At 46.8% G+C, this 26,730-nt stretch overlaps 1 protein-coding gene across 1 annotated transcript in view; it reads right to left on the bottom strand.

Moving 5' to 3' along the window:
• The window catches only part of LOC119457993 (sodium/hydrogen exchanger 10-like), a 68,524-nt gene that overhangs the window by 30,361 nt on the left and 11,433 nt on the right, over window positions 1-26,730 (bottom strand). Inside the window, 6 exon segments of the mRNA XM_037719781.2 lie at window positions 834-977; window positions 3,593-3,863; window positions 4,578-4,694; window positions 5,662-5,802; window positions 6,619-6,879; window positions 9,365-9,631. Coding sequence (XP_037575709.2) covers window positions 834-977; window positions 3,593-3,863; window positions 4,578-4,694; window positions 5,662-5,802; window positions 6,619-6,879; window positions 9,365-9,557 — 1,127 coding nt within the window. The 5' untranslated portion in view covers window positions 9,558-9,631.

Below are 26,730 nucleotides of genomic sequence, written 5' to 3'. Positions count from 1 at the left end.
TGGAAGAATATTTCTCATTCTTTGAGCGTTTCATTTCTCTAACCCTACGTACCGGACACTTTCCCGCCCTGACAGAAAGTAGACCCAGCACATGCACCGGAGACCAGAATCGACCACAATAATAATGATGACTATTATTGCGGAACAATGTTACGCCACGAGGTCTACGGCACTATTAAGGGTGTAAGAACAAAAGGCGTACTGACAACTCCCTTTGAGGGAGCAGTTTATTTTTGGAGTTTACTGATTGTGGGAGTAACTTGAGATATTGGGAGAGGGTAATCCATTTAACTCCCTTTTCGAAAGTTCTACAATGCTTTCGGAAAATGTAAGACACTGAGTTAATTTTCGGAGTCCAAATGGGATGTGGCCACTGGGACCATGGCCACATCCGCCGCTGGCACAAAAAAAAAAAAAAGAAAAAGCTATTCGCGCACTAATGCAGTGCACCGGCCTGTGCTTACCGTTCATATAGTCTTTTGTGCACCCTCCCGCTTGCACGCATTTATCACTCTCTCCCTATTTCTATTTCTCCCTTACCATCAGTGTAGGGTAGCGAACCGGACGTTCGTGACCTCCCTGCCTTTCCTATCATTGCTTTCTACCTCTCTTTCTCTCTATAGTCATTTCCAATGGGGTAAGCTCACTGTGATTGGGCGCAGGCAGAATGAAGGCGCTCAATCTGCCACCCTGATATTGCGATAGAGTAATTTACTGAGACAGCTTAACTTATTGTTTGTGATGTGGCTGTTTAATGTCCCTTTAATTCGATTTGATTCATCAAAATCGTCACAGGGGCTCGCTAAATAGAAGAGGTGTGCTCGCACTCTCACCTGAATACGGTGATGGCGATGTAGGTGATCAGGATGAGGAAAAGGTCGTTCTTCTCGATGAAGGACACCGATCGCTCGGTGATCACGATGCCGACGATGATGAAGATGAGCGTGTTCGCCAGGTAGGACAGCATCTCCCAGAAGCTGTGGACGATGAAAAAAAAAAAAAAAACACGCCACGAGTTTATGTCACTTCGAATGACCATTGCGCGAACTTCCATCACTCTTAATGCGAGGGAACTATAAGTTCTAAGCCACGGAGGTGATGTTCGTGCAACAATACAAAGAGCTTGCAAAGCGCGAGAGTAAGAAGAAAAATTACGTAAATTCAAATAACAAAAGAAAACTAAAGGCTGTTTTGCGGGATTGGAAAGACTTGCGATAGAAAGTAGATATCTCTCTTGCACACGTTGCTGCTGATGTACAGTGCAGGACACTGTTAAAGGGAATGCACGAGCGTAGAGTGTAAAGCACGAGCGAGGTTTTTACCTCCAGAAAATCTTCAATCGCCCGGATTTGCAGCAGATGACTTGTTATCGACACCGACACCTTTCCACACAGCTTTGAGGTGCATAGCTCAACATAGCTTCAGTCGGTACTTGCACCCTGAACGGCAGCAAACTGAGAGTCACACATTAGAGTGTTTTCTTTAACTGTGTACTGCACTGTACTTGCTCTCATCAATCGTCGCTTCGCGCGCCTCGGTGAATCCTGCGAGTTTGCTGTGACGGGGTATTGTGGCGGCATCTAGCATGCGCTCGGTGAATGAGGGCTTCTCGTATCCGAGTTCGCAGTGCACATCTCTACGCCTTCTTCCGCGTTTTATTGCGATGGCAATTATACGGACACTCCAGGCGCATTTCTAGTAATCGCCGTCGCCGTGATGTTCCGTATAAAGTCCAAGGGCGCTAACATCGTCGCTGCGAGTGAAAGCGTGCGAGGGTGCGCCGTCTTCCGTCACGCGCAAGACACCGCAGGAGGGGGGGGGGGGCGTTCTCATCCGGTGGCTGCTGCGTATGGCGTGGCCGCACGGGCCCTATCTTGAAAGCTATCTGCGATGGGGACAGAGTGCGAGTGCTGATAGTTCGCATTGAAGCGTGAGGCAGCACGAAGGTCCATTCGCTTGCTGCTACAGCCACGCTTACTCACTCCAGCGTTTTGGCAGCGGGTTTCCACGGTCATCGAGTGAGATGTGTTCATGTTTGCTTGTGCGCGTGTGACACCATGCTTGTTTATTTAATTAGTAAGCGAATGTTTACAACTCTATACGGCCGATAAAACTAACTGCTACCCTTAACTTCGAAAAGCTGTCTACTGCAATTTGCTATCGCAGTCGATGCTCCGCCGTTCGGGCGAAACCGCGACTTCCTTTTGTTTTGCTTTTACGTGGTTATAAATGTAACACACAAGACTATTCATACCAGATGGCGCGAACCAGTGCAAACGCTAAGTATAACTTGCTTTGACGAGTGAAATTCTGCGTGACTGCACGTCCCGGAGGCACCCATCACACGCATGAGGCTTCAGACAAGAGGCCTCACGAAGCGTCGCGCACACTAAGCATAATTCGCCTAGCAAGTAGGACATACCATATCCATTTTCCGAAGCTTTGCATTACAACTGCCCGCGATTGCTATTTCACGCGAGAATTACTTATCGTATAGCCACGGCGGTTACATGGGTTGGTTCATTTATCGCGACAAACCAGGCTAGCCTCGTAGCTAGTACACATTTCTACGCGTTGCGTGACTTTGCGAGCGAGGCCTTCCGTGCCGTATGTGATGTAACCGATACAAAGCTAGCGAATGCTTGCATGAAAAATTTGGTATTGAATGATTCCTGCTCATAGAGCTAAATACGGAACCACTAATATGGTCGCCATGTAGATGACGTAAGCACTCTGGGGCCGTATTCGCGAAGCTTCTCGTTCGTAAGTGCTTTTTGGCCTTTGGCCAGCCGCCTTCTATAGTACTATGTCTAGGATCAGGAACATCCAAAAATTGTTTTTACGAACATTGCTAGCCTAAGCGCCTTTTCTGAGCACGGGCCCTGGCTTCTCTCAGTTTTCTAGAGCAAGGGGTAAAATCCTAATGTAAATATCCGCGTAGAACACCAGGTTCTGATGTCAGAGTTGCAATTTATTGGAAATTGGTGTAAAAATTTGCATCACACTTAAGCTTCGCCCTCAAGAGTGGAACGAGATAGCATTAAAAAATCCCTTACTGCTTGGCAGGCTTCCCGGCAACTGCAGATTTATTTGCGCGTGGCTGTCGAGGAGGCCAGCGCCATCTGTATGGTGTTTTTGCAAAGAACAGGCCGTGGCGTGCCGCTGTATGAATGGTAGAAATGCTAGAAAAGGGGTTTGTGTTTGAGTTTCCGCGTAACGGAATTATGTTTTCTCGTTTACTCAAATTACAATCTGACGCTGTCACGTGTGTAGGTTGTGATTAAGTCGTACTTTACGATTTTTCTGACGCATTTTACTTTGAGAAATTCAATTATTTCACTAACGCATCTGCGCCACGCGGAGGGCCTGCGTGGTTGGGGTCGGTTCGGGATGATTTTCTCGTCCGCGGACGCCGACGCCGACACCGACGCCGGATTTTCTGCGACAGGGGGCGTTTAAACCTGTCGCGTTAAAATGTATCATTCTTGACGTATAAAGGACCGGCCATTAATATTTGCTAAGCCTCCAAAGGTTCTGGTGCAAGAGTTAGGAACTTTGTCGGGACCGGATAGGAGAACAGAACTGAACTCACCTGTGGACGAACTCCTCGACTTCGGGGCTGATGCTGACCTTGTTCGCGCTGATGACGACGCCCAGGGCGACGACGGCGAGCACGCCGGACACCTGCAGCACGGTCTCGGCCAGGTAGTAGGTGATGTAGGCCGCGCTGAGCGTGATGGTGATCTCGATCACCGAGTCGTTGAACACCTTGGACAGGTACCAGACGGACATCTTGCCCACCAGGATTCCCAGCAGCGGCCCGCCGAACGAGATGCGGCAGAACATCCACGCAATGTCGGCCGCTGTGAGGCGCCGCGCAACGAGAGAAACAGAATGGCTTTTATGTCGCGGCTGTGTTGCCCTTTCCGCTGTCAGGTATACGTGTACATGTGGATGCTGCATATATGTATAAAAGTATATTTGTATATATGAAAGAACATGTGCCGACTCTCATTTCTCCCATTTTTTTTGTGTGTGATGGAATACAGTTCATAGAACGTGCTTCCTGTGCTAATGACCGTTTAGTGAAGCTATATGTGTGCTTGTGCTTGTGTGTGCAGTTGCCTGTCGATATTTTCTTCTTGCTTACTGTTCTTTCCTTATTAGTGTCTGGGATATGTATTTCAAATTTTGGGAAAGCCGGCTCTAAGAATGCCTTCCATTTTTTTCTGCATTTAAAACAACGACATCAACGACGACGACGACGAAAACAACAACAACAACAACAACAACAACAACAACAACAACAACAACAACAACAACAACAACAACAACAACAACAACAACAACAACAACAACAACAACAACAACAACAACAACAACAACAACAACAACAACAACCGGTCTGCAGTCGAAAAGCCAGTCGAAAAGCCGTGAGCTCGACCACCGTCGGGTACAAGGATTTCTTTTTCTCTGACGACTGGCTTTCTTAATGACAGACCGAAGTAATGCATTGTGCGAGTTCACGCCTGTGATCGACAGATTCACTACAGCTGTTGATACAACGAGTGGCTTACCTGTCATGCTTCTTCCTGGAACGGCAAGCTCCACAAGCACCTCGTAGATCACGATGGCTGAGCCGTCGTTGAGCAGAGCTTCGCCGTCGATGATCGTGGTCAGGATCTTTGATGTGCCTGCGAATTGTGCACGCGTTGGAAATTGTAACAAACACGACGACGCTTGCAAAATGCGTTTCACATGAGCTTGAATGAGTGACATTCACACGTGTACGCACGCATGATAACGGGCCAAGCCAGCACTTAAGAGTTATTGAGCTCGGATTGATAAAGTGGGTGCGAGTATCAAAACTCTCAAATACAAACAGCCTCTGAGAGCCAATGGGATGAACCGAAGTTGGGCCTCTCCTGACAAAGCCTCTCACTGCGGAGAAGTCTGCTTTGACGAACAGTCTTTAGGTGGCTACGCACGCACACATGGATAGCTTTATTGGAGCGTCGCGAGTATTTCATCGACAGGATATCGATTGTACATAAAATACTCGCGAAGTTACACTCAAATGTCCCTGCGTGCGTGCGTAGCTACGTAAACATCGTTCGTGAAAGCACACTTCTCCGCAGTAAGAGGCTTTTTGAGGGGAAGCCGAACTTCGGCTCATTTCCTTCGCTTCAGAAGCTGTGTGAGTATGTATGTATGTATGTATGTATGTATGTATGTATGTATGTATGTATGTATGTATGTATGTATGTATGTATGTATGTATGTATGTATGTATGTATGTATGTATGTGTGTGTGTGTGTGTGTGTGTGTGTGTGTGTGTGTGTGTGTGTGTGTGTGTGTGTGTGTGTGTGTGTGTGTGTGTGTGTGTGTGTGTATGTATGTATGTATGTATGTATGTATGTATGTATGTATGTATGTATGTATGTATGTATGTATGTATGTATGTATGTATGTATGTATGTATGTATGTACGTACGTACGTACGTACGTACGTACGTACGTACTGACACGTACGTAGTACGTAGTAGTACTACGTACGTAGTACGTGTCCGGGATACTGTCTGCATACGCCATGTTTGCGACAACACTTAGAGATGCGATGTACGCGAGAAAGGACCGGAGGAATGGCGTCGAGCACTCACCGACGTCCCTGAGAAGCGCCACCACGGCCACAGGGTCGGTGGCGCTGAGGATGGAGCCGAAGAGAAAAGCGCTGTGCCAGCCCCACTCGTAACTCACGAACAGGTTCACCGACAGGAAGGCCGTGAGGCCGGCGCAGATCACTGCGGACGGTGCAGGAACAAGCAGTGATGAAGACGAACTGACAGCGTTACGGGTGTTGCGGCGCAATGCGCGTTGATGAGTTGCGTGTAAATGCTCAGTTGTGATAGCGTATGATGCGACCGGGCAACCCGAGATCGCGTTGGTACGACTCTCTCATATGGCCTATTAGCGAGGCTATATCGTCGAGAGAATTGGTTGGACTTTGTGCGTTGGTAAGCCATTTTACCAATGTACTGTCGGCTGACTGACTGACTGTCATTCAGTTAATATCTAATCGATTGCATGCGCTTGATCAAACAGATCTCTTTTTTTGATCAAGCGCGTGTAATCGTGAAAGCAAAAGATGAAATTACTAGATTAATCGTAGAAAGCACGAGAAACTTTGGAAACGGGGTCACAAGTGTGTCAGTCTGACTTCGCCTTCCTTGTCAAAAAAAGAAAAAAAGTGCGTTTTCCTATCGTGAAATAAGTGACACGTGCGGCGGGACGTTCTTTTTTTTAAAATTAAATTAATTTTTTTCCCTGCAGATTGCACTTATTGTGCCTTGCTTCTTTCGTCTTTTCCTGTCTTTCCTGGTACGAAGCGTATTTATACCTGCGCTCACGAAATTAAAGTTCAGTTGTGGTTCAGGGATCTCTCTGTGTTTTCATTCTGTTGTCCGTATCTAAGGCGCTGGGGAAGAAAACAGCACCGAGTAGCCGAACACTCCAACCTCGGTAATCTCTAATATTTCCCTCATCGGGTCGAAGCAACTGCAAGACGGCTTGATCGATCGATTGATTGAAAAAGAAGACGTCGGTTATTATTCACTCACGCAGTCCGGGCACGGCCATGAGTATGCACTGCGTGAAGCAGCGCATGAAGGTGTGCGCGTCCATGGCGAATGCCGACTCGAAGATCAGTATGGGCAGGAACATGTGCAGCAGCAGCTTGGGGTCTATGCGCGCCAGGTACGTGTAGATCTGCAGGGACTCGTACTGGCGCGACACCAGGCCCATCAGGGCGCCAAACACGAACAGCACCACCGTGTACGGCATCTGGATGTTGAGACGCTTCAGCAGGAACCGCACCAACGCTGTGAAAGAATTCAAGGGTGCATTTAGTAGTTATCCCGGCGTGGACGAATGCGAAAGCATTGCGACCACCAAAGGTCGGGGGTTCCACTACCACCAAGGGTGGTGGATTCGAGTGCCTTAATTAACTATGTCCTAATTAACTGTACCTTAATTAACTTCGCCTTAATTGACACCTAAGGTCGTGCGTTCGACTCCCACCAATGGTCGCGGAGTGTCGTGATGAGCTCTACGTTAATTGAACCTGTGCCTTAATAACTTCGCCTTAACACCAAAGCTCGTGGCTGCGCGCGCCTTAATTCTATCTTAATGAACTGTATTAATTAACTGCGCCTTAATTAGCACCAACGGTCGTGGGTTCGAGTGCCGTAATTAACTCTATCTGAATTAAACCTGTGCCTTGATTAACTTCGCCTTAATTAGATTCAACTTTGCCCTAATCGACGTCATCAACTGCCTCAATTGGCTCGCTTGGGCTTCCTCGACTTTTTTGGACCATTGTGTGGTCACGCCAACGCCGACTACGCCGGATTTTCCGCCTCATGAGAAATATAATGCTTTCGCATAAAAAAAAAAATGGTTGCAAGTGTCACGCTTGGTGACTATATGAGAATGCGATAGCATTTCAGCGTTACTTTGCATTAGGACGCGAATTGTACGGTGTCCGTGCGTGTTTAGTGCGCAGTGATCTGCGACCGTTTTCTGGTGCTGTCCATGACACTGCTCATGGTAGCGAATTGGGAACGGTGTATGCTAAATAAAGTAAGATACATATCTTGTTGCAGAATCGGAAAAGAAATGTTGAACAATTTAACTCTGATAAATCTATAGAGAATGAGATAACTTTAACGCGCTTCGGTGCACTATGACACGATTTATATGTTTGCACATGTTCATTGTAAGACAGGGGTAATTGGAGATCGCAGGGAGAGGCCTTCGTCCTGCAGTGGACATAAGTATAGGCTGATGATGATTGTAACTCATCATTGTAACTATATTGACGACTTTTAGGCCAATTCTGGTTCCCCGTGGAATGATTCACTGGCCATGACAGCGAAGAGGGGATGGTGTACACTAAGCACGATGAATATCTTGCCATTTTTATTTTATTTGTATATTGCGGTGAATGATAAGTCTGAAGTTTATATTGCGAAAGGACGAACTTCATACTTTGCGATGTTGCCTTTAATGGGACCCGTTAAAACAAGTTTGTGAACTCGGAGAGTAAGGTTATAACGCAAGATATTTTTTTAAAGGAGACAACGCAATGAGGTTGTGGAGATAATGGTATCGCATATCCGCACTACAGTCGTGGGGCTCGTGGTTCGAACTTAACTAAAGAGACGATAAGTCTCTTATTTTTTATTTTGTATTGATTCGCATTCGATGCCAGATAACTGGCCAAATTCAGAAAAGAAATGTTTAGTAGTTAGGGTTGCCAACCGTGCCAAACTTAGCGGGACAGTTCCGCCTTGGCGCAGTCGCGACGGCCCAAGTGTCCCGACTTTTTCTTTTGTTCTACTGAATAGCAATCAATGAACCAGATTTTGTAATGTTTGGCAGCCATAGTTCGGTTGCACATTCTTTTATTTTGTCTTCCGTTGCGTTGTCATAAACATAAAGGCGATTCCGTTCATTGTCGTGGTTCCATAGTTGTGTTGTAGACCCTAACCGTTCATTGTACTTACATCTGCACAGGTATCCTAGTCAGCCATGCAACTACTGCACACCTTTCTTGATGTGAATCGTGACATGCTAAGTAAAAAAAAAAAATTCAAACTTTGTTGCACGCACAAACTGGTGGCTTCGGGCGCTCACGGGGCATGACGTCGCCAGATAACCTCCGTGCAGGTACCCAAGGCATTTGCATCGGTTACGTAACCTAGTCATGCAATGTGGCGCATCGTGTCCGAACGGATGGATCGCAAGAAAACCTGAATTTGATTTTATGTTTCCTAAATAATAAAAAAAAAATACTAGAGGGAAGACTGGCGTTGTGATCGTTCATCCATGATATGGTGGCTATAGTATGTGGATTTGTTTAATCTTTGTCCTTGCGATTTGAGATGTTCTCGTGACGCAATTTATTACGCTTTATTTTTTTTAACAAGATTTCCAAGCAGTCACAGTTTTCATAGACACGGCAAGGCAAGAAAGTGTCTGCGCACACGCGTAATTAGTGCCAATTGCTACATTAATAACGCAATACTACTTTGTCGAAAACGATCAATTCACGAAGTCGCGACAGCCTTCCAAGCCAGAAGGACGGATCGTTTAGGCAAATTCTTGGACGCCCCATAATTTCCATGCTTGCAGGTCCCGTATATATAAAGACACTAGAGCCACATTTCCAGCTAGTGGAAACTGTGATGGACATAGACCCCGAGATCGGGCGCAGCTCGAGTGAATCTCGGAGGTCATGCCTTAGAGAAGTCTAGCTCACGCTTTTTGCATCGATACTCGGACAGAGGGGAGTATAAGCCGTACTTCCGAGTATGAAGCTGACGAAGAGGAAGAGTATGGGTGCGGCAGCCCGGAAGTACTCCTCCTCCTCTCCCTCCATGAGCGGCTCGGAGCCGCCGGCCGTCCCGTTCTTGCCCATGTGCTCGACCACGTGCTCGACTACGTGCTCGGCCACGTGCTCCAAAATGCTGCCGCCGCCACCCTCAGTCGTCGCCATCTTGGGCGCCCCTCCCGCCTCCTGGCGGTCTCCTCTGTCACTCCAGCGGGCTTGTCCTTCCTCCTACTCCCCTCCTGGAAAGAAAATGAATCAATCAATCAATCAATCAATCAATCAATCAATCAATCAATCAACGAAACAAACAATTAACCTATCTATCTAAAAATTACTCTCCGCTTTGGATCAATACACGGCAATGTCATTCTGCCGATGAACGTGAGGTCGTGGGTTCAAATACAGGCCGCGGCGGCGCTCTATTGGGGCGGAATGCAAACTCGTGAATCGGGTATTGCGTGCACGCTGAAGAACCCGGATCGTCGGAATTCATCCTGTACGAGGTACTTATTAAAATTAATTGACGGTCAGCGTTCTGATGTGTTGGTCCTCCTTTGCTCTGCGAGTCAAACATGCGAGCAAGAGATGTAGACCGTTCATGTACTGATTCGTAACTCGGGATTGCTCGACGATTATTAATAGTTTGCGTCCCGGAAACTGGCGTTACGACTGCCAGGCTAATAGCACATTCTGAAGAAACACCACCATCATCGTCTATGCTAAGCAGCCACATGCGTTGATACAATCTGAGCAGTAACACCACATCGCTCGGTCTGACAAACAGCGTTGTTAAAAGAAAGGTTTTAGATATTATTCTTGGGGGGCCGTCAAAATAAGAAGCAATCGATGGAAACAGTATAAGCGAAAGAAAGTGACGTCGAAGCAGTCACAACGATGCATCGGTTAAAGGAGTACTGAGAGTGACATGCCATTTCGGACTTGTCATTTCTTGCCTGTAAACGAAATTCGAAGTGTATATACTTATTTGCCTACTGATTACACAAAGGGGATCGAGGACAAAAATTACAGCAGAACTCATCTCACGATGGCTCTCGATGGTAACGCAATTAACATTCGAGAAATGTAGCGACGCACCAGTCAAGTTCGTTCAACATCTGTATATAGTTGTCATCCTTATAGTTTCGTCGCTTCGGTTATATGTGGCATAATCCGGTATCCTCCCACGGTGTTGTATGGCACTCGTTCGCCATAGTAACGCTTGAGCATGGCGGGACATGACGACGACTGTACGACGCAGTCGCACTAACTAACGAATACATGGAATGACAAAGAAGGAATATGGCGTCGATGGAACGACAAAGGCGGTGTGAAGGCAACAGCGTGATGACAATGAGATGACAATTCTTCGAATGACGCTATAACAACGACAGCGTGATGACTTAGACGTGAGAACAATTGGATGACGACGGTGGCCTGACAAACGATGGGGTGACAACGACGGCATGACGAGAGGCGATCGATGACGAAGCTGGAATGACGATGTTGCAACCACCATGACGGCATCACGACCACGAGCACGTACCAGTGGCCCAAGCTGGTGGGCAACTTGAGCTACTGGGTCGGCGTAAGAGGCTAGATAGATAGATAGATAGATAGATAGATAGATAGATAGATAGATAGATAGATAGATAGATAGATAGATAGATAGATAGATAGATAGATAGATAGGCCCAAAGGCCTGAAGTAGGCAAATAATGCTAATGACATAAAAAAGCTGCATAAGCAGCTTGACGATCGAGTCCACTCCTGGTTCGAGCCCCGTAAACGCTAGAGAAATTGTTGCGGAAATCATCGACGGTTTCCCTGTGCGGAGCGCAGAAATCAAATGTACACACTATAGTAGTACTTCCGAAGTTTTTCTGTGCTGACGACAACAACAACAACAACAACGGTGTCTGATGACGGCGTCACAAATTGTTGCCTGTAAATATTGTCTGAAGATATATATGACGTGCCTGCGATTCGGCTCAGCACCGGATGCATTTAAGGGTTTGTTTTTTTCATCGAAGAGCCCCACGTACCCAGCGGTACGCACCTGGTGGTGACCCATGTCGTCATCAAAGAGGTTCATTGGAGAGCAGCGCATACATATATAGTGACCAAAGTTGGCGCCCGAGAGATTCATTGAGTGAAATGTGACACACAACCACTGGCACATAACCAAGGACCCAAGTTGACGTCAAAAAGGTCCATTGCAAAGCGGCACATACTTCGTGACCCAAGTTGGTTTCGGAAAGGTTGCTTCCGAACCCGGCTCTCTCAGCACCTCAGCACTGTGCTCTACCCATTGGACCATGGACTACACAGTAAAAAAAAAAAAAAAAAAAAAAAAAAAAAAAAAAAAAAAAAAAAAAAAAAAAAACATAATACATAAAAAATACATAAAAAAAACATCCTGGAAAGTGCGTTAAGTATCCTAAGAATGCTAATCGCATCTAACGAAAAAACGCCGATGACGGAAGGACATTTAAAGGAGACGACAGAAACAAAAAAGGTAGGAACTGTGCAGCGGAAGCCTCACGACGCCGTTTACCTAAGACGCAATGCTCAACTCAAGGATGTTTAGAATCGCCGGAAAGGCTACAGCGGATAGAAAAAAAGAATATGATAATGATATCCAAGCATGCATGCGCGCGCACGGCAAGCGCTTGTACATACCGGATTTGCGCCCGCCCGCAGCACCATACAGTACAGCTTAATCCCCTGCAATGTCGTCGGGGATGGCGGGGGCCTTGGGATTACACATGCGTCGCCGAGTCAAGCCACAGTCAGCAAGGCGACAATTACGGACACCGACGTCCGACGCCATCGCGGAGCCTACGATGCAGATAGATAGACAGAGAGAGAGAGTGTGGCGAAGGAGACGGCAAAAATTTTCACTGTAGCGACAAGCGGAAGCGAAAAGATTATTGATAACGCGTCGTTGCACGTGCAGATCGTGCGAGGAATCTCGGTGAATGTCCCCGCAATGTGCGTAATTCCGCGAACCGCGCAATAAAAAAACGGCACTGGAAGGACGATGTAAGGCAAAGGACATCGGGTATCAAGAGGACGACACAAAGATCGGCTCTCTTGCGTCGTCTCGCCGAAGGAAAACTCGGCGATATCGTGTTTATGCCGACTCGAGGAATGCAGTTTTTTTGTCCGTAAAACGCGTATGCAGTCGGCGTCAGAAAGTCTGCGCGTTGCAATTAGATCCGAGAACGCCTTGAACGAGCAGTCAGACAGAATGCAGTTTGAGCTTCAATTGACTGAGTATCAAGTTCATTTTGAGTCTGTAGAAAATCAATTGAACGTCAATTTCCAATGAGTTCGCTCGGTGGAGATTTAATTGACTGAAGATAAGAAAGCGTCAGTTGACTCAGAGTCGATTCACATTTGATTGCCTAAAATGAAGACACCGCCACTCGAGCCACACTCGATACGCACTTATTTGACCCGTTATTGAGCACTCTCAATATGTGAAAAATCGAAAGGCATTCGATTCGCTAGCCGCTAATCGAAAGGCATTTATTATAATGACGTTTTATATTAACAGGATTGTGTGCTGTTTAGTTGCGTATTAGATTACTAGAGGTCGAAACACCAGGGCTATGTAAGTTAGTTGAAAGGTCTTGGGTGCAGGTAGCGCGAGCAGTGTTTGCATGTGAATGTCCCGTGTATCTGTTTTGTGTTGGATGTGTTGGTATATAAAAGTGCTATTGGGACCCGGGGCTATTGTGGCATCGGATTGTGACTCGGGGCCGCTCATAGTGCAAATCTAAAAAAAAAAAAAAAAAAAGAAAGCTGCCGAATTGTTCCCCTCTCTGGTTTTAGCGGCATTAGGAAATTTACTCCTAAGCTGTCGAACATACGAGACATCGCCATTCCTCCCTAAATAGAGCAAATGTCACAAGTTTTTATTTTCTTTTTTTTTAGATTGGTGATAGCCTACAAGCTTTGTTCGACTGATTCAATAGGCGTTCAAATGACATCCAAAAATGGATTTTTAATTAGTATGTGTGGCTTATCAGTTGAAGCTGAATCAATTGAAGCTGAATGAAAAAAAAAAAAAAACTACCGCTAAAGCTGCACGCCCACCCGCCCTGGTGGCTTAGCAGATATGGTGTTGCGCTGCTAAACACGAGGTCGCGGGATCGTATCCCGGTCGCGGCGGCCGGATTTCTACGGGGGGCGAAATGCAATAAAACGCCCGTGTCCTGTGCATTGGGGGCTTGTTATAAAGATCCCCAGGTGGTCAAAATTAACCCGGAGTCTCCCACTAACACGTGCCTCATAATCAAATCGTGGTTTTCGCACGTAGAACCCCAGAACTTAATTAAGTTTTTTAATGCTGCACGCCGCTTATTGTTTCCGTATGATAGGCTGTAACATTCATATGCCACGTGATGGCGACAGGCGTGGTCGTACGTGTCTGCGTCGCATTCGCTCGAATGTTGTGTCCCACCTGCGGTGCCAACGAGGACTTAATTTGTATATTTGCAGACGCTCAACCGCAACAGCTGTCTCGGGCAGGGCTATAAACGTGCGACACGACGTGCGACTTAAGCTGCGGGACGTTCTTGGACCGTGGCGGAGTCCTGGCTCTAAGTTGCGACCCACTAAGGTGCTTATAACGTTCCTGTGGGATTCAAGAATTATGCAAATAACGTGTGTGATAATGCATTTCGCACGCTTGTATGCGTTATATTGCGTGCGCTTTACGTTAATTTCTTTTTCTCACCCCCCCTTTGTTTGTCATCTCACTCGGCATTGCCAAGCCTATCGCTAGGATAACCTCTTCAGATGTCAATAAACTTGTGCTACTTCTAGCACAGGTTGGAACTCCTAATACTGCAGGTTGCGAGCACAAGTGGCAAAAATGTTCAGCTTTTTCTCCGATTGTCCAGCTTCTCCCCAGCTTTTCCCCAGCTTTTTCTTCCTCGTAAGTAACTTATGATCATGTACAATAGCGCCATATATAGCTTGAATCTATGGGCTATCACGCTGTCTAAGACGCAATAGACCGCGACAAAAATAGAGAGGCCTCGGAAGGTGCAGGAGAGAGCGAGCGATATCTTTTATGCGAGATTGCGGGCTCCCCGATGCATGCATGCAGCGTAATATTATGCGGCTCACATGTTCGTGAAAGCTTTTGCCTACAGATCGCAAACATTTTTCTTGTAGTGTTGTAGCAAACCGGACCTCCCCTCTGGTTAATCTCCCGGCCTTTCTCCTTTTCTTATGTCTCTCTCTTGTAGTGTTCGAAAGGTGTCGCAGTGCTTCTGTTATAGTATCACGTGTACAATCACCGTGGCCCGCACGTTTCTTTCCGAGAACTGTGCATGAGCGTACGAGGCCATGGTTGTAATGCTTTCTGATCATGAGGCCAGTGTACAGGTGGCTTCGTGCCCAGCTCGTCGAAATCTCCTCCTTACAACAACAACAACAACAACAACAACAACAACAACAACAACAACAACAACAACAACAACAACAACAACAACAACAACAACAACAACAACAACAACAACAACAACAACAACAACAACAACAACAACAACAACAACGACGACGACGACGACGACGACGACGACGACAACAACAAACCAGCAACCCTGCAGGCCCAGACAGCCATGGCGCTAGACCATGCCTACAGGAACACACCACTCGGAGCGACATTCCTTCTGCCGGTCGCGAGCCTGTGCTGCGCGCGCAGATCGGGTGGAGCGTAATTGGACTAATGTCGATGGCGGTCGGCCGTCGTGACGCCGTGGCGGCATCCGAGGTCATGATTACACCCCCCTCCACCTCTTCGTGCAGTGCCATCGTTGTGTCTTCCGATGCTCTCCGGCCGCTATGACTAACGACCGCCGCTAAAGTGACTGCCGCAATGTGGAAAAGTGACGGCTAAGTGGCGCGTCGTTCGAGCTAATTCGGCTCCGAGCGACGGCGGGATGGACGCGAGTGCACGGGCGTCGTTCTCGCATTACCTCGACCCCACGTGCCAGCCCGTGCCAAACCTCCTCCATCCTCCCAGACCCGTGCTGGCGGTGCATTCGCGCTGTGTAGCTGTCGGTAATGACTCTCGGTCTGCTGTGGACGTACGCCGGCCGAGGTGAGGCAGCCTCGATCGGGTGGATCGTTAATGCTTTCGCCTTGGAGGCTGCGTCTGCCTTTTTTTTTTTTTTTTAGGTCCTCGGCGGAGAAAGAACGAATTTGGACTGAGATGCCGTGTTCGTTCGGGTATATGCAACCCGCGTTTCCTCTTCGCACCGACGATGGAAACAAACAAACAAACAAACAAACAAACAAACAAACAAACAAACAAACAAACAAACAAACAAACAAACAAACAAACAAACAAACAAACAAACAAACAAACAAACAAACAAACAAACAAACAAACAAACAAACAAACAAACAAACAAACAAACAAACAAACAAACAAACAAACAAACAAACAAACAAACAAACAAACAAACAAACAAACAAACAAACAAACAAACAAACAAACAAACAAACAAACAAACAAGCACACACTCACACACACGCACGCAAACACGCACTCGCGCTCGCTCGCGGTCTTTCACACTGTCAAAAGTTAACACTGTCCCACACAGAAACACCTGGGGCCAGATTCACAAAGCTTTTCTTTCCTGATTACTCTTTGCCATTGGCGCGCCGCCTTAGATAATAATACGCCTTGCATCCGGATTGGCTGAAGTGTTTTTTTTTTTTTGCGAATTCGGGCCCCGAGCTCGAGTCCACAACACGCGCAGACAAACACTAACACACGGACGGGCACTCCATCCAACGCGAGGACGCGCACACTATCGCGCAACACTTTCGTGACACGAATTCATGTACAGTCAATGCATCGTTGATCGGGCCTTGCTCTCGCTAATTCTCCTACACTTCCACTCCCCGAAGAGTAAGGCCACTTTACCGTCACCGTCACTACAATCATGAACGAAAGAAAAAGGCCCCGGGAAAACGCTTAGGCCAGGGTTCAAGATCGGCGAATCGAACACAGCATTTCACCGACGGTACGGTCAAATAATTACAGCTCACGGTGCGTACTGCAGCGCAGCCCAACCCAATGCCGCTGAGCGTAAACCGAGAAGCGATAAGGCCACCAAGGTTTTCTCTACAGCCTTCAATCTCACCTCCGCCCCGCAGCTCCACGCTAGAGGTGACCCATCGACGGATAACAGAGCCGAGTTGCCTTGCAAGGCTTCAAAAAAGCGCCTCCACCACCACTTCGCTATCACGTCCAAAACCGCTTGTACAAGCACGTGGTACGGCCTACATCGACGGCGTCTGTACACATAGCAAATACCAACAGCACGTGTGTTTACTACGGGCCGCATCGGAATCGATGTCCGTGCAAAAAGAAAAAAAAAGAAAAAAAAAGGGGGGTGGGGTGCGCGAACTCGTTCTAGGTCGTAACCACATGCCTGCGCGAACGCGTGAGCATCGTCCATTAATCGCAGATTCAACTTCCGCTTAGCACTGTCATCTGACGGCGCCTAATGCTGATGATAATAGTTGTACACGCAGTCGTTGTGCGCTTCTGATTCTCCGCCGGTGATGGCTCGTAATGCCGGGCTGCGGAAGGAGCAAAATGTATGACGCCAGGCATACGAGAGAAGAAGGCGGAGGAAACAGCTAGTCGGGTCGGCCTTTAGTTAGTATAGAACGGGTTACCTGTGGTCACTTAGGAGTCATGGGTTGGGTGCCAGTATAATGGGAAATGAAGGATGGTAGATGATTAGATGTCGACTGATGAGAGGACGGTATTTGCATGTGTACGATGGAAAGAGAGAGAGAGGATAATTCTTTAATAGATGATGCGGATGCTTGCCTGGCCATACGGCCGGTGACGACCGGCATGCTAAATGACGTCGATGACGTTGGCGACACGTGAAGTGACGCATTCAGACATAGTACACACGTGCACAACATACACAAGCGCTCGCTCTAACAGGCAACTAAAGTGTCTGGTCAAGATCAGTGTCTCCGATGAAGGTTAAGAGCGATAATCCAAGGTCCAAATATACACGGTTCGACTCTAAAGGAGCTGCCACATTGGAGTCGGCTAACGCAGTTTAATTAAAGACCTCCGGAATGCTGCCTTTGTCCTGCGGCGCACTTTATAGAGACATTCAAAGAGAAGAACGTTAACTACATCTTTTTAAAGAGGCAAGAAGCTCTACTCTTATCGCAAGAAGTGTCTCGGTGAGGCAGAGAAGGCGCGCAGACTAGGGACGGCGACGCCATTTTGAAATCCCCTCACCGGCCCTTCATGAAGTCATGGATTTACATAGCGTTTACTGGCATCATTTAATTGTCTATCGATTTTAAATGAACTAAAGACTTAACCAGTCAAGTTTTCAAGACATTTCTGCGCGTTTAGATGCTCCCCTCTCCCTTCGAGCGACCGAAACTGCGAAGAAAATACTACGAAGCCCATGACGTCACAATGACGTAAAGGAGGGCTACAGTTGGGGGGCAGAATTCGAGAGATGGGAAGTTCTGGCTTTTTACTTGTCACTTCCTTTAATCAACCCTTTCTTACTGAATGAATGAAAAGGTACCTTTAAAAGCGATATTTCTTCCGTCTGAACTAATTTGGTGTTGCTATTCTTAGTGTCACCTTAAAGGGACACCAAAGGGAATCACTAAATCACTTTATTCTGACAAATTTTTCTTTAAACTCTCTACTTTCGTTAATTTTGCGTTAATAGTTATGACTATTAGAAGAGTAAATGAAGACCGAAGTATCATTTTGTGAACTTCGCCCCGAAACCCGAGCGTTGGTTAGTCAGTGTAACGTCGCGGATTTCAAGGTATTTTTTCATGTTTCGGCCGTTGTGGTTTCGTAAAGGTTCTCAAAACTTGCTAACTTCAGACTTTGGCTCTTTAAGAATAGAATGCAGTCGATTTTCATCGATAGAAAATAATGTAAATGCGAGCAGACGCCGCCGAAATACGTGACGTCATTGTCGAGCTAGTGCGAGAACTTCAAGACGGCGTGGCCACTGGTTTGTCGTTCGTGCTTCTTTCTTTGTTGTGTACCATGACTGTTCTTACGGTAAGAGTTCCTCTCTTTTTTAATTGTAAAAAAGTAATTTATTAATACAGCTAAAATAATTTTCCTCTTTAGTGTACCTTTAAACACGCAGGCGGTGTCGCTGCAGATGGTACCTCCCTGCCGTTTCTATGCACTCTTCTGTCTCTCTGCTGCAGATGGTGACGACAACAGTAAGACAAAGACCACGATGAGACAAGTTAAAAGGCAAGTAAAAGCAGCTGGTTGATGGCAGGTTAGAGATGGTCGATTATATCGGCACAGTATCTAGCATATAGACTTCTTGTAGACCACCTTCGCCTTCTTGTTACGGCTATATAATGTTTACATTATGCTTTCTGTCGCAAAATCTAGTTAACACGTCTACTTCCTTTGATCGATTCAGACTCGTGGACTACTCCGAACGGGCAGTTTGCATAAATTTCGTAAACGTCAGTCCAGAAAGCGTTTTAAGGCCGTAGGACCCCAGCCCGTCAATAGATAGGCAATCTATAGACTACGTAGAAAGAGACGCGCGTCCGTACTTTCTGTAGAGTGTTTAAATAGCCCTTCGTGAGAAGGCAAATGAGGAGTTGTTCGCTGAAGACGCAGACCGACGTGACACTTAAAGCGAAGCTTTCTTTGGCTTTTTCCCATCACACTTTGCGTGCAAACTAAGTTAGAACTGGCTGTCCCTACCCTACAATACAAGTACGATTTAAGCAGAATGAAAATACAATACAAATACAAATGCAACATACATACAATGCACATGCAATACAAATACAATACAAATTGGTGCAAAAAAGCGCGAGCGATATAACACGAAAACCAGACATGTACAACTGACGTGTTTTAGCACTTCTTGTATATTTGTATCGTATTTGTGTTGTATTTGTATTTATATTGTATTTGTACTATACTTGTATTGTGTTTGTGTTGTATATGTATTGTATTTGCACTGTATTCGCATTGTATTTGTATTGTATTTGAAGACAGATATAAACGCTGCTTATACTTATCCAGATATTAAATATTCGGCCAAACTTTTACTCAGTATAGAGTACATTTAGAGACCTATACGTGGTCCGATTCCGGAGACAGCGTGACCGGAGGTGATGACTTGGTGGGCTGATCCCGATACCGATGCACGAAATACGTTCTCGCAAGAGTTTTAACGTGATTCATAACGCGGTTCGATCCTGTAGGTAGGGCAACGTGACATAAGTCACACGCCTCTAAGCGTTAACCAATGGAAGTTACCAATATAAGTATTCCTGGGCAGCATATATTAGCAGGCATACCGGGAATAGACTCCAATTAAACAATCTTTTTCCGATCGTTTCTTTTTAAAGTATATTTTTCCCGCCACCTCGTAGGACGTCGATCCGTTCCGTCTCCGTACACGTATAAAAAAAAAGTTGCAGGAATGCTAATGACCCCGTGACACCTGGGCAAACGCGTCCTAACCGCTGGCATGAGTGGGACGTGCCAAGGTGGACACCCCGCTTATTAATAGGCTCTGATTGAGGTAGCGACGGGCGTCGCAATGGATGGTCTGTGGCACCCTATAATACCGCATCTTCTTGCATCTAAGCAGCGTTTATATCTATACTCAAGTACAATGCAGCTACAACATAAATACGAATACAATACGAATACAATGCGAATGCAATACGAATGCAATACAAATGCAACGCAGATACAATAAAAATACAATACAAATACAATACAAATTGATATAAAATTCGCGAGTGGTATAGCATGAAGCCAGACATGTACAACTGATGCATTTTTAGCGCTTCTGAACAGAAAAAAAAAAAAAAACATCAGAGAGTTAAAAAGAAGAATAGGACAGAGAGTACGCTGGTATTAAGACATGCCTAATAATCATACGGTGGTTTTGGCACTTAAAAAAAAAATCAGAATTTACTTTTTCACAATACACCGAATGAAAGTACTTTCATTCGGTGTATTGTGAAAAATTCTATGTGTTGTTTTTTTCTGCTCCGAATTTTTCTGTTCAGAAGCGCTAAAACATGCATCGTACATGTCTGGTGAAAGGAAAAAAAAAATTGTCATCCGCCCGAATGTAGCCCGAAGCCACAAAGGAAGCCCATGCGGGTTTGTCAAAAAAAGAACGTTTCGCATTGTAAGTTGAAACTGCATTGTCCAGGACGATTTTTTTTTGTTTTTCCGGTTCATGATATTTGCCACATGTCCGGTTTCGTGCTATACCACTTTTTGTATCAATTTGTATTGTATTTGTATTGCATCGTATTTGCATTGTATATGTCAGAACATACGCTTCGAGGTAACGGCGGCCACATTCCAATGGAAAAAAAAAAGAAAAAAAAAACCACTCGTGTATCGTGCATTGTGGCTACGGCAAGGAATCCAAGGTGGTCGAAGTCAACCCGGCACTCTTCTCTACGGCGCCTCTCATAGTTATTTGGGACGCGTGTCCCATAATTTACTTTTATTTAGGCTCTTTTCCTCTCTGCGATCATTCGATGTTCCGTGCAAACCTAATAATAATAAATTACACAGGCAACTAAGTGTTCTCGCCGTCGTCGAATAAATCCCGACTAAAAGTGGGAGCGGCGCCTTCTTATCTGCAGTGTTAGATAAACTAACCATACATATAGAGGCAGCATCTCGATACGATACCGTGGCGCGGCCGTTTCCACCTCGCAGCCTGCTACGAAACGGGCGGCGGGACGCCGTCTGAGTAGGCTTGCCGGCGGCGGCGTCTGCAGTATTTGCCTTTCCGCATCTCATTTGCAAAGAGAGCAGTGAAAGGTTGATGCAAGGTATATACACACACGCTGCGATGAAGCGCTTGCCGACATTAATGCGTCACGTTGCTTAGCTGATCGCACCGACCTTCCGACGATACATAAACGCGCAATCGCACTCGAACATATATGCAAGGTCCCGCGGCTATGCTCTCCAACTGGACACGCCTTCTGCTAGGCTTGTCGCCGGCGCGACTGTGCCCCTACCCAGCTTTGTTTTTGTTTTGTTTGTTTGTTCCCAAATAAAGGCGAGGCACGCGCGTGCGCATGCAAAAACGATTTACTGCCCCCCCCCCCCTCCCCCTCCCCTGCCACGCGCACGTGCGCAAAAACACACCAACCCAACCAAGGCGTGTCGACTATAGTCGCAAATCAAACCTGGAAACGGCTCACACGGGCCGCCGACGACGATTCCGGTTTGATTAGCGCTACAGGGTGCGTCGAGTCTAATTTGCAAACGGGACGGCGATGCGGTGGGGAACTGAGCGTATATAAGCCGGCTACTGGCGCAACGGAGGCGGCCGTACAGCGGAGAGGCGGGCGCGCGAGGTACCTGCAGGGTGTCACAGATACACAGCGCTTGCATACGATGCAGCAGCTGCGATTACGTGCGCAAAAAGTGCGGCCTCTAGCTCTGCTGCGCAAGGCGTTGGTGAGCTACATAGCCGTGCGTGCGTGCATGCGCGTCATATCGTGGCTCCTCCTGGCGGCTGCGGACGGCTTTGGTTGAAATAAGCCATAGCCTCCGAGATTATCGCGCGCCCGCGGCGCGCGCAAATCTCGGAAGCCATTGGTGGGCTTAAGTGGCTGCGCAACCGCGACTCGCTGCGAATGAAAGGGTTCGCGTGCCGCCTGAGCGGCTGTACTTCAGCCAGGCATCCCTCAAGGTTGTAGTGTGCTAAAGCTTCCGCGAACGCCGGGCATTACAAAAGCAACAGTGGCTGTGCTTCGCATATATTCAACAATGCATAGCTTGACGTTACGGTGAGCTAAAGCTCTTGAAGGCGCTGGGCACTGCAAGCAAAGAGCGGCTATATTTAGCGTATTCGACAACATGTCGCTCGTGTCGTTATACTGTGCGCTATAACTTCCGAACACCATGCACTGAAACGGCAAGAACGTTCTGTACGTGGCTCATTAAATTACGTGTCGCTCGTCGCGGGGAGCTAAACCTCCTTAATGATATACATTGCAAGAGAAAGAGCGGCTTTACTGCACAAATTGAACTACGTCTCTGGCATATACGGTGTACTAAAGCCCCCGAACAATATGCATAACAGGAACAAGAACGGCTGTGCTTCGAATATTCAATCTAATCTCGCTTTTGCCGTTACTGTGCGCTAAAGCTTCCGAAAGCTAGGCATAATGATCATCATCATGATCAGCCTATATTTTATGTCCACCGCAGGACCAAGGCCTCTCCCTGCGATCTCCAATTACCCCTGTCTTCCGCTAGCCTATTCCAAGCTAGGCATAATGATCAAAAGCGGATATATTTCGCATGCTCAGAGACACCTCGCCCGTGTCCTTACCGTGCGCTCAAGCCCCCCCCCCCCTTTAAGTTCAGGCACTGTAAGGGCAGTGGCTTTACACTGCATCTTACTCCACGTCTTACTCGTCCGAGTAATGAACCACGCCTTACTCGTCGTTACTGTGCACTACCGTTCACAAACGCCAGGCGCTAGACGAACAAGAAAGGCCGTGCACGGCATAATCAACTATACGTCTCGCTTATCCTTAACGGGTAGCTAAAGCTCCCTAACGCCATGCATTGCAATTGCAAGAGGAAGAGCAGCTGTACTTTAGCCTATCCAACCACGTCTTCTTGCTCGTCGTCACGCTGCACTAAAGTACACTAACGTCAGGCACTGCAAGAGTGTATCGATCTCCAAAAAAGGCAACAGTGTTTCTTCGCCTGGCACAAGAAAAACACAAGAAAAAAGAAAAAAGAATGCAGCGTGACATTGTTATCAGCTCCGGATCCGGCTCATGTACTTGACCGAAAAAGTTGACCGGAGAAAAACCGTCACGAGACCGCCTACAGGTCGTACATGTGAGCAGCACACGGAGGGACCCTGACCCTAAAACAAACACCCTTGTGTCAATGCTGATACACCCTTTGTTGTCTCGCGTACTCGTGCTTGTTTTTCTTTACATTTTCTTCTTTTTTTCTACTTGTCCCGTCGTCTATAGATCACACGTTTTGCAGTAGTCGACGCTTCCGAGTATAGTGGATGACGTTAGCTTTGACGTCATCCACTACATTACTTTTCGAGGTAGACTGCACTCTAGAAAAAAAATATCGCCTATTCTAGATTACAGGTGTCTGCGCACACGCCCTTGTACTCTCCGCTGGTCGTTTCGTTCCAAATCGCAAGCGTGAATACGGGGCCTTGCGACGGTATACGCAAAAAGTATAGAGCGGTTAGCAAGAACGGGCTCCAGCGCCGTTCAATGACAATGCCCCTAGGAGTTACACGCAGATGTCAGAAGCGTGTGCCCCCATAGGTCGTGTTGAAAACAAGCTTTGTCGACATCCTTGCTCTAGCGCCACCTGCCCCCTTAAGAAGTTAATAAAAGGGTTGTAAAACTGCCTCACTTGCTAACTCTTTATACCTGTTAAACTTGCGAGAGCCTTTCCGTGTGGAAGCAGCGATGTGGCACGCACTATAGTCCGTTTGCATCAAAGTTCGTCGGACGTTGCATGGTTGGTGACAACCTATCTAGTGGCAAATACCTTGCTGTCTATCCGACTCAAAGCAGATTTTATATAGGGGCGCCAGAAAGTTGCGTTCGCTCACTTGCCTTGCTTCAAAACGGAGATTTAAACAGTGTCAACAGCCGTCTTTCAGAGGCATCGCACGGCGTGTCGGACGTCGTATACCCTGTGTATAGTCTGCGAAAAGGTTGTGCCGTAGTGCTATAGCAATATTCACTAAGTATCGCGCTACCACTCCACCTTTACCACTATACCGTCTCCTCCACATGCCTGCTAGTTATGCGTATGCTGGCTAACCCACGCTATGTGCCCATGTAAGACTAAACATGGCTATATCACCTTCAAAGCTGACATGTAGTCGAAGCGGCAGCTCTAGCCGGTAGTGGTATACGTTAAATTGTTTTTTTTTAAGGTCCTGGGAGGCTGGCTTCACCGCTCATCAGCCCGGAGAGCCACATGAGCGCTTATTCAGTACAGTGTAATATTATTTACACCCTTAAAAGTGAATAAAGGTGCAAATGTGTCTCTAACCCGCACCCTGGCACCCTTTTTTGGGAGTAAGGTGTGAAGACAGACTTGCAGCCTTATTCACTTTAAGGGTGTAAATTATTTTACAGTGTACCTGAAGGCGACATACTTGATTTCCAGACTCCAGACACAATGCGCTGTGTCTATACAGTGCACTTGATTAGTATACCGATTGATACCAAAACTACTGTTTTCTGCTTTTTCTCTCTCATTCACTCGCGACTGACCGCTCAGGCAATTTTGCGTATAATCGCGGGCTTCTTTCAAGCTCGGAAAAAAACATACTTTCATGTAGCACGTATTGAGCAACAGAAAGCTCTATCGGGAGTTTTTCATGTTGCTCTACAATTTTCTCATTCACACTTTTAATCTAATTATAATACTTGAGAAGCCGATTAATTAATTAAGACTACTTATCTAATTAGGCGGAATGCAAACAAATAATCCGAGTATCTCCAAGCGACGGCAAACAACATTACCTTGGTTCCGTCCAGCTACGTGGCATCTGCATATTTTTAAATCTTGGTGCATGATAGTTGGGACGCCCTGTACACGTATTACGTACACGGGTATTATACAGTAGCGCCCTTCGTGATCTTCAAAAATCGGCGCCGCGACCGAGGAGAAGCGCCAGCCATATCGCGGGTCACGTGAACTATGTATACGTCAGGCAGCGACGAGCACGTGACTTTCGGTATGCGCTCGAATAGCCCTCATCAGATAACTCCGTCTCGAAGTTCCATACTGGCGATTCCATTAGAGGTATGCCACGCTATCTCGCCGCTTACGTCGTACTACAAGTCGATTTTACGTCGTCCCTGGCCACTGAAGTGGCTAAAGTCAATTGCGCGTACAGTGTTCGTCGTTATCGTCCGCACTGCCGGCCTTCGGTACGAAAAAAAAAAAAATGCGGTGTGCGCGTTTTGAGGTGCATTCCCACTGGCCGATTGACAGAGGTCGCGCGACGGACCGCGACTACTTGGCGACTGTGCTGATGTTCGCACCGCCAGGCGCTACCACGCGATTCGCCGCCGTGAAGCACGGGCGAACGCACACATACAGTCGAACCCGGATACATCGAACCCGCATATAACGAATTATTGTTTATAACGAACAGCAGTGAAATACCCTTGAAAATGTTTGTATAAAAGCTGTATTTTATATATCGAACTTTTTGTGATCCTCTTCAGATTCGATATACCCGGGTTCGACTGTACAAGCCTTGACGCACGCACACCCACTAACGTACAACTTTACCGTGACATGATTTCTGTGGAGCCACGGCAGCATTGAGCAAGTCCGCGATGACCACCGGTTCTCTGACACCGCCATTTAAGGGCGTTTTACCATTGTAGTCATTATTGTCATCATCATGGTCATGGAGGAAAGGAAAGGCGGAGGAAGCTATAAATAATGGTGCTGGATCGAGTCTCTGAACGTATCGAAGAACCGTGTGCTTAATGAGTGCTACTCGAAGCAAGCGACCACGATTGAAGGGGATTAACGTTACTGGTGTCTTTGTTTTTAATGCGATTAGCATCTCTTGGGTACTCACGCACTTGTTGGGGACTGACCGTCTATGTATCTAGACCATTTTCCCGCCAACATGGGTCATTGGGTAGTCTATAACCGAATGGGTTATAGACTACCCACATCGGGCTGCCGTGCTGAGGGAGCAGGTTTCCAAACCAGCCGCCGGATCCACTTGGGTCGCTGAGTGCGTGACACTGTGTACCCATATGCCGCTTTACAACGACTCTCTTTGACCTCGACATGGGTCATTGAGGACACGGAACTAGGTTTAGGTGGTACTGGGTATGTACCGCTCCTTGATACCAACTTGGGTGACTGGGTATACAACTGGTATACTGGGTATACAGATGCTGGTTTCGTGATTTCCGCGAAGTGGATACGAATGAATCCGTCGATAATTGAAATTTGAATTAGTAAAGCTGAGCAAACTAACGGTTGCGGTTTGTTGTGTATGGAAGCACTGTATGTTCCTTAAAGTTATTCACCCAAAAAGGCGGAACTGCCTTATCTGCTATCCGCGATGGTTAAAGAACCTGTTCGCAGTAAAATTTTAAAAAAAGGAAAGAGGAAGAAACAAGTGGCTTACCTGCCTCTTAAGGCACCACTGACACGACGGATGATGGAATTTACGAGAGACCGAAAACGTATATACGACCTCCCGCAGTCTTGGTGTCCGCGTATTCGTGG

The sequence above is a fragment of the Dermacentor silvarum genome, chromosome 7 (genome assembly GCF_013339745.2).
Source record: "Dermacentor silvarum isolate Dsil-2018 chromosome 7, BIME_Dsil_1.4, whole genome shotgun sequence".
Classification (NCBI taxonomy): Eukaryota; Metazoa; Arthropoda; class Arachnida; order Ixodida; family Ixodidae; genus Dermacentor; species Dermacentor silvarum.
Note: the sequence above shows the minus strand (reverse complement) of the source record. Positions and strands in the feature narration are given on the sequence as shown.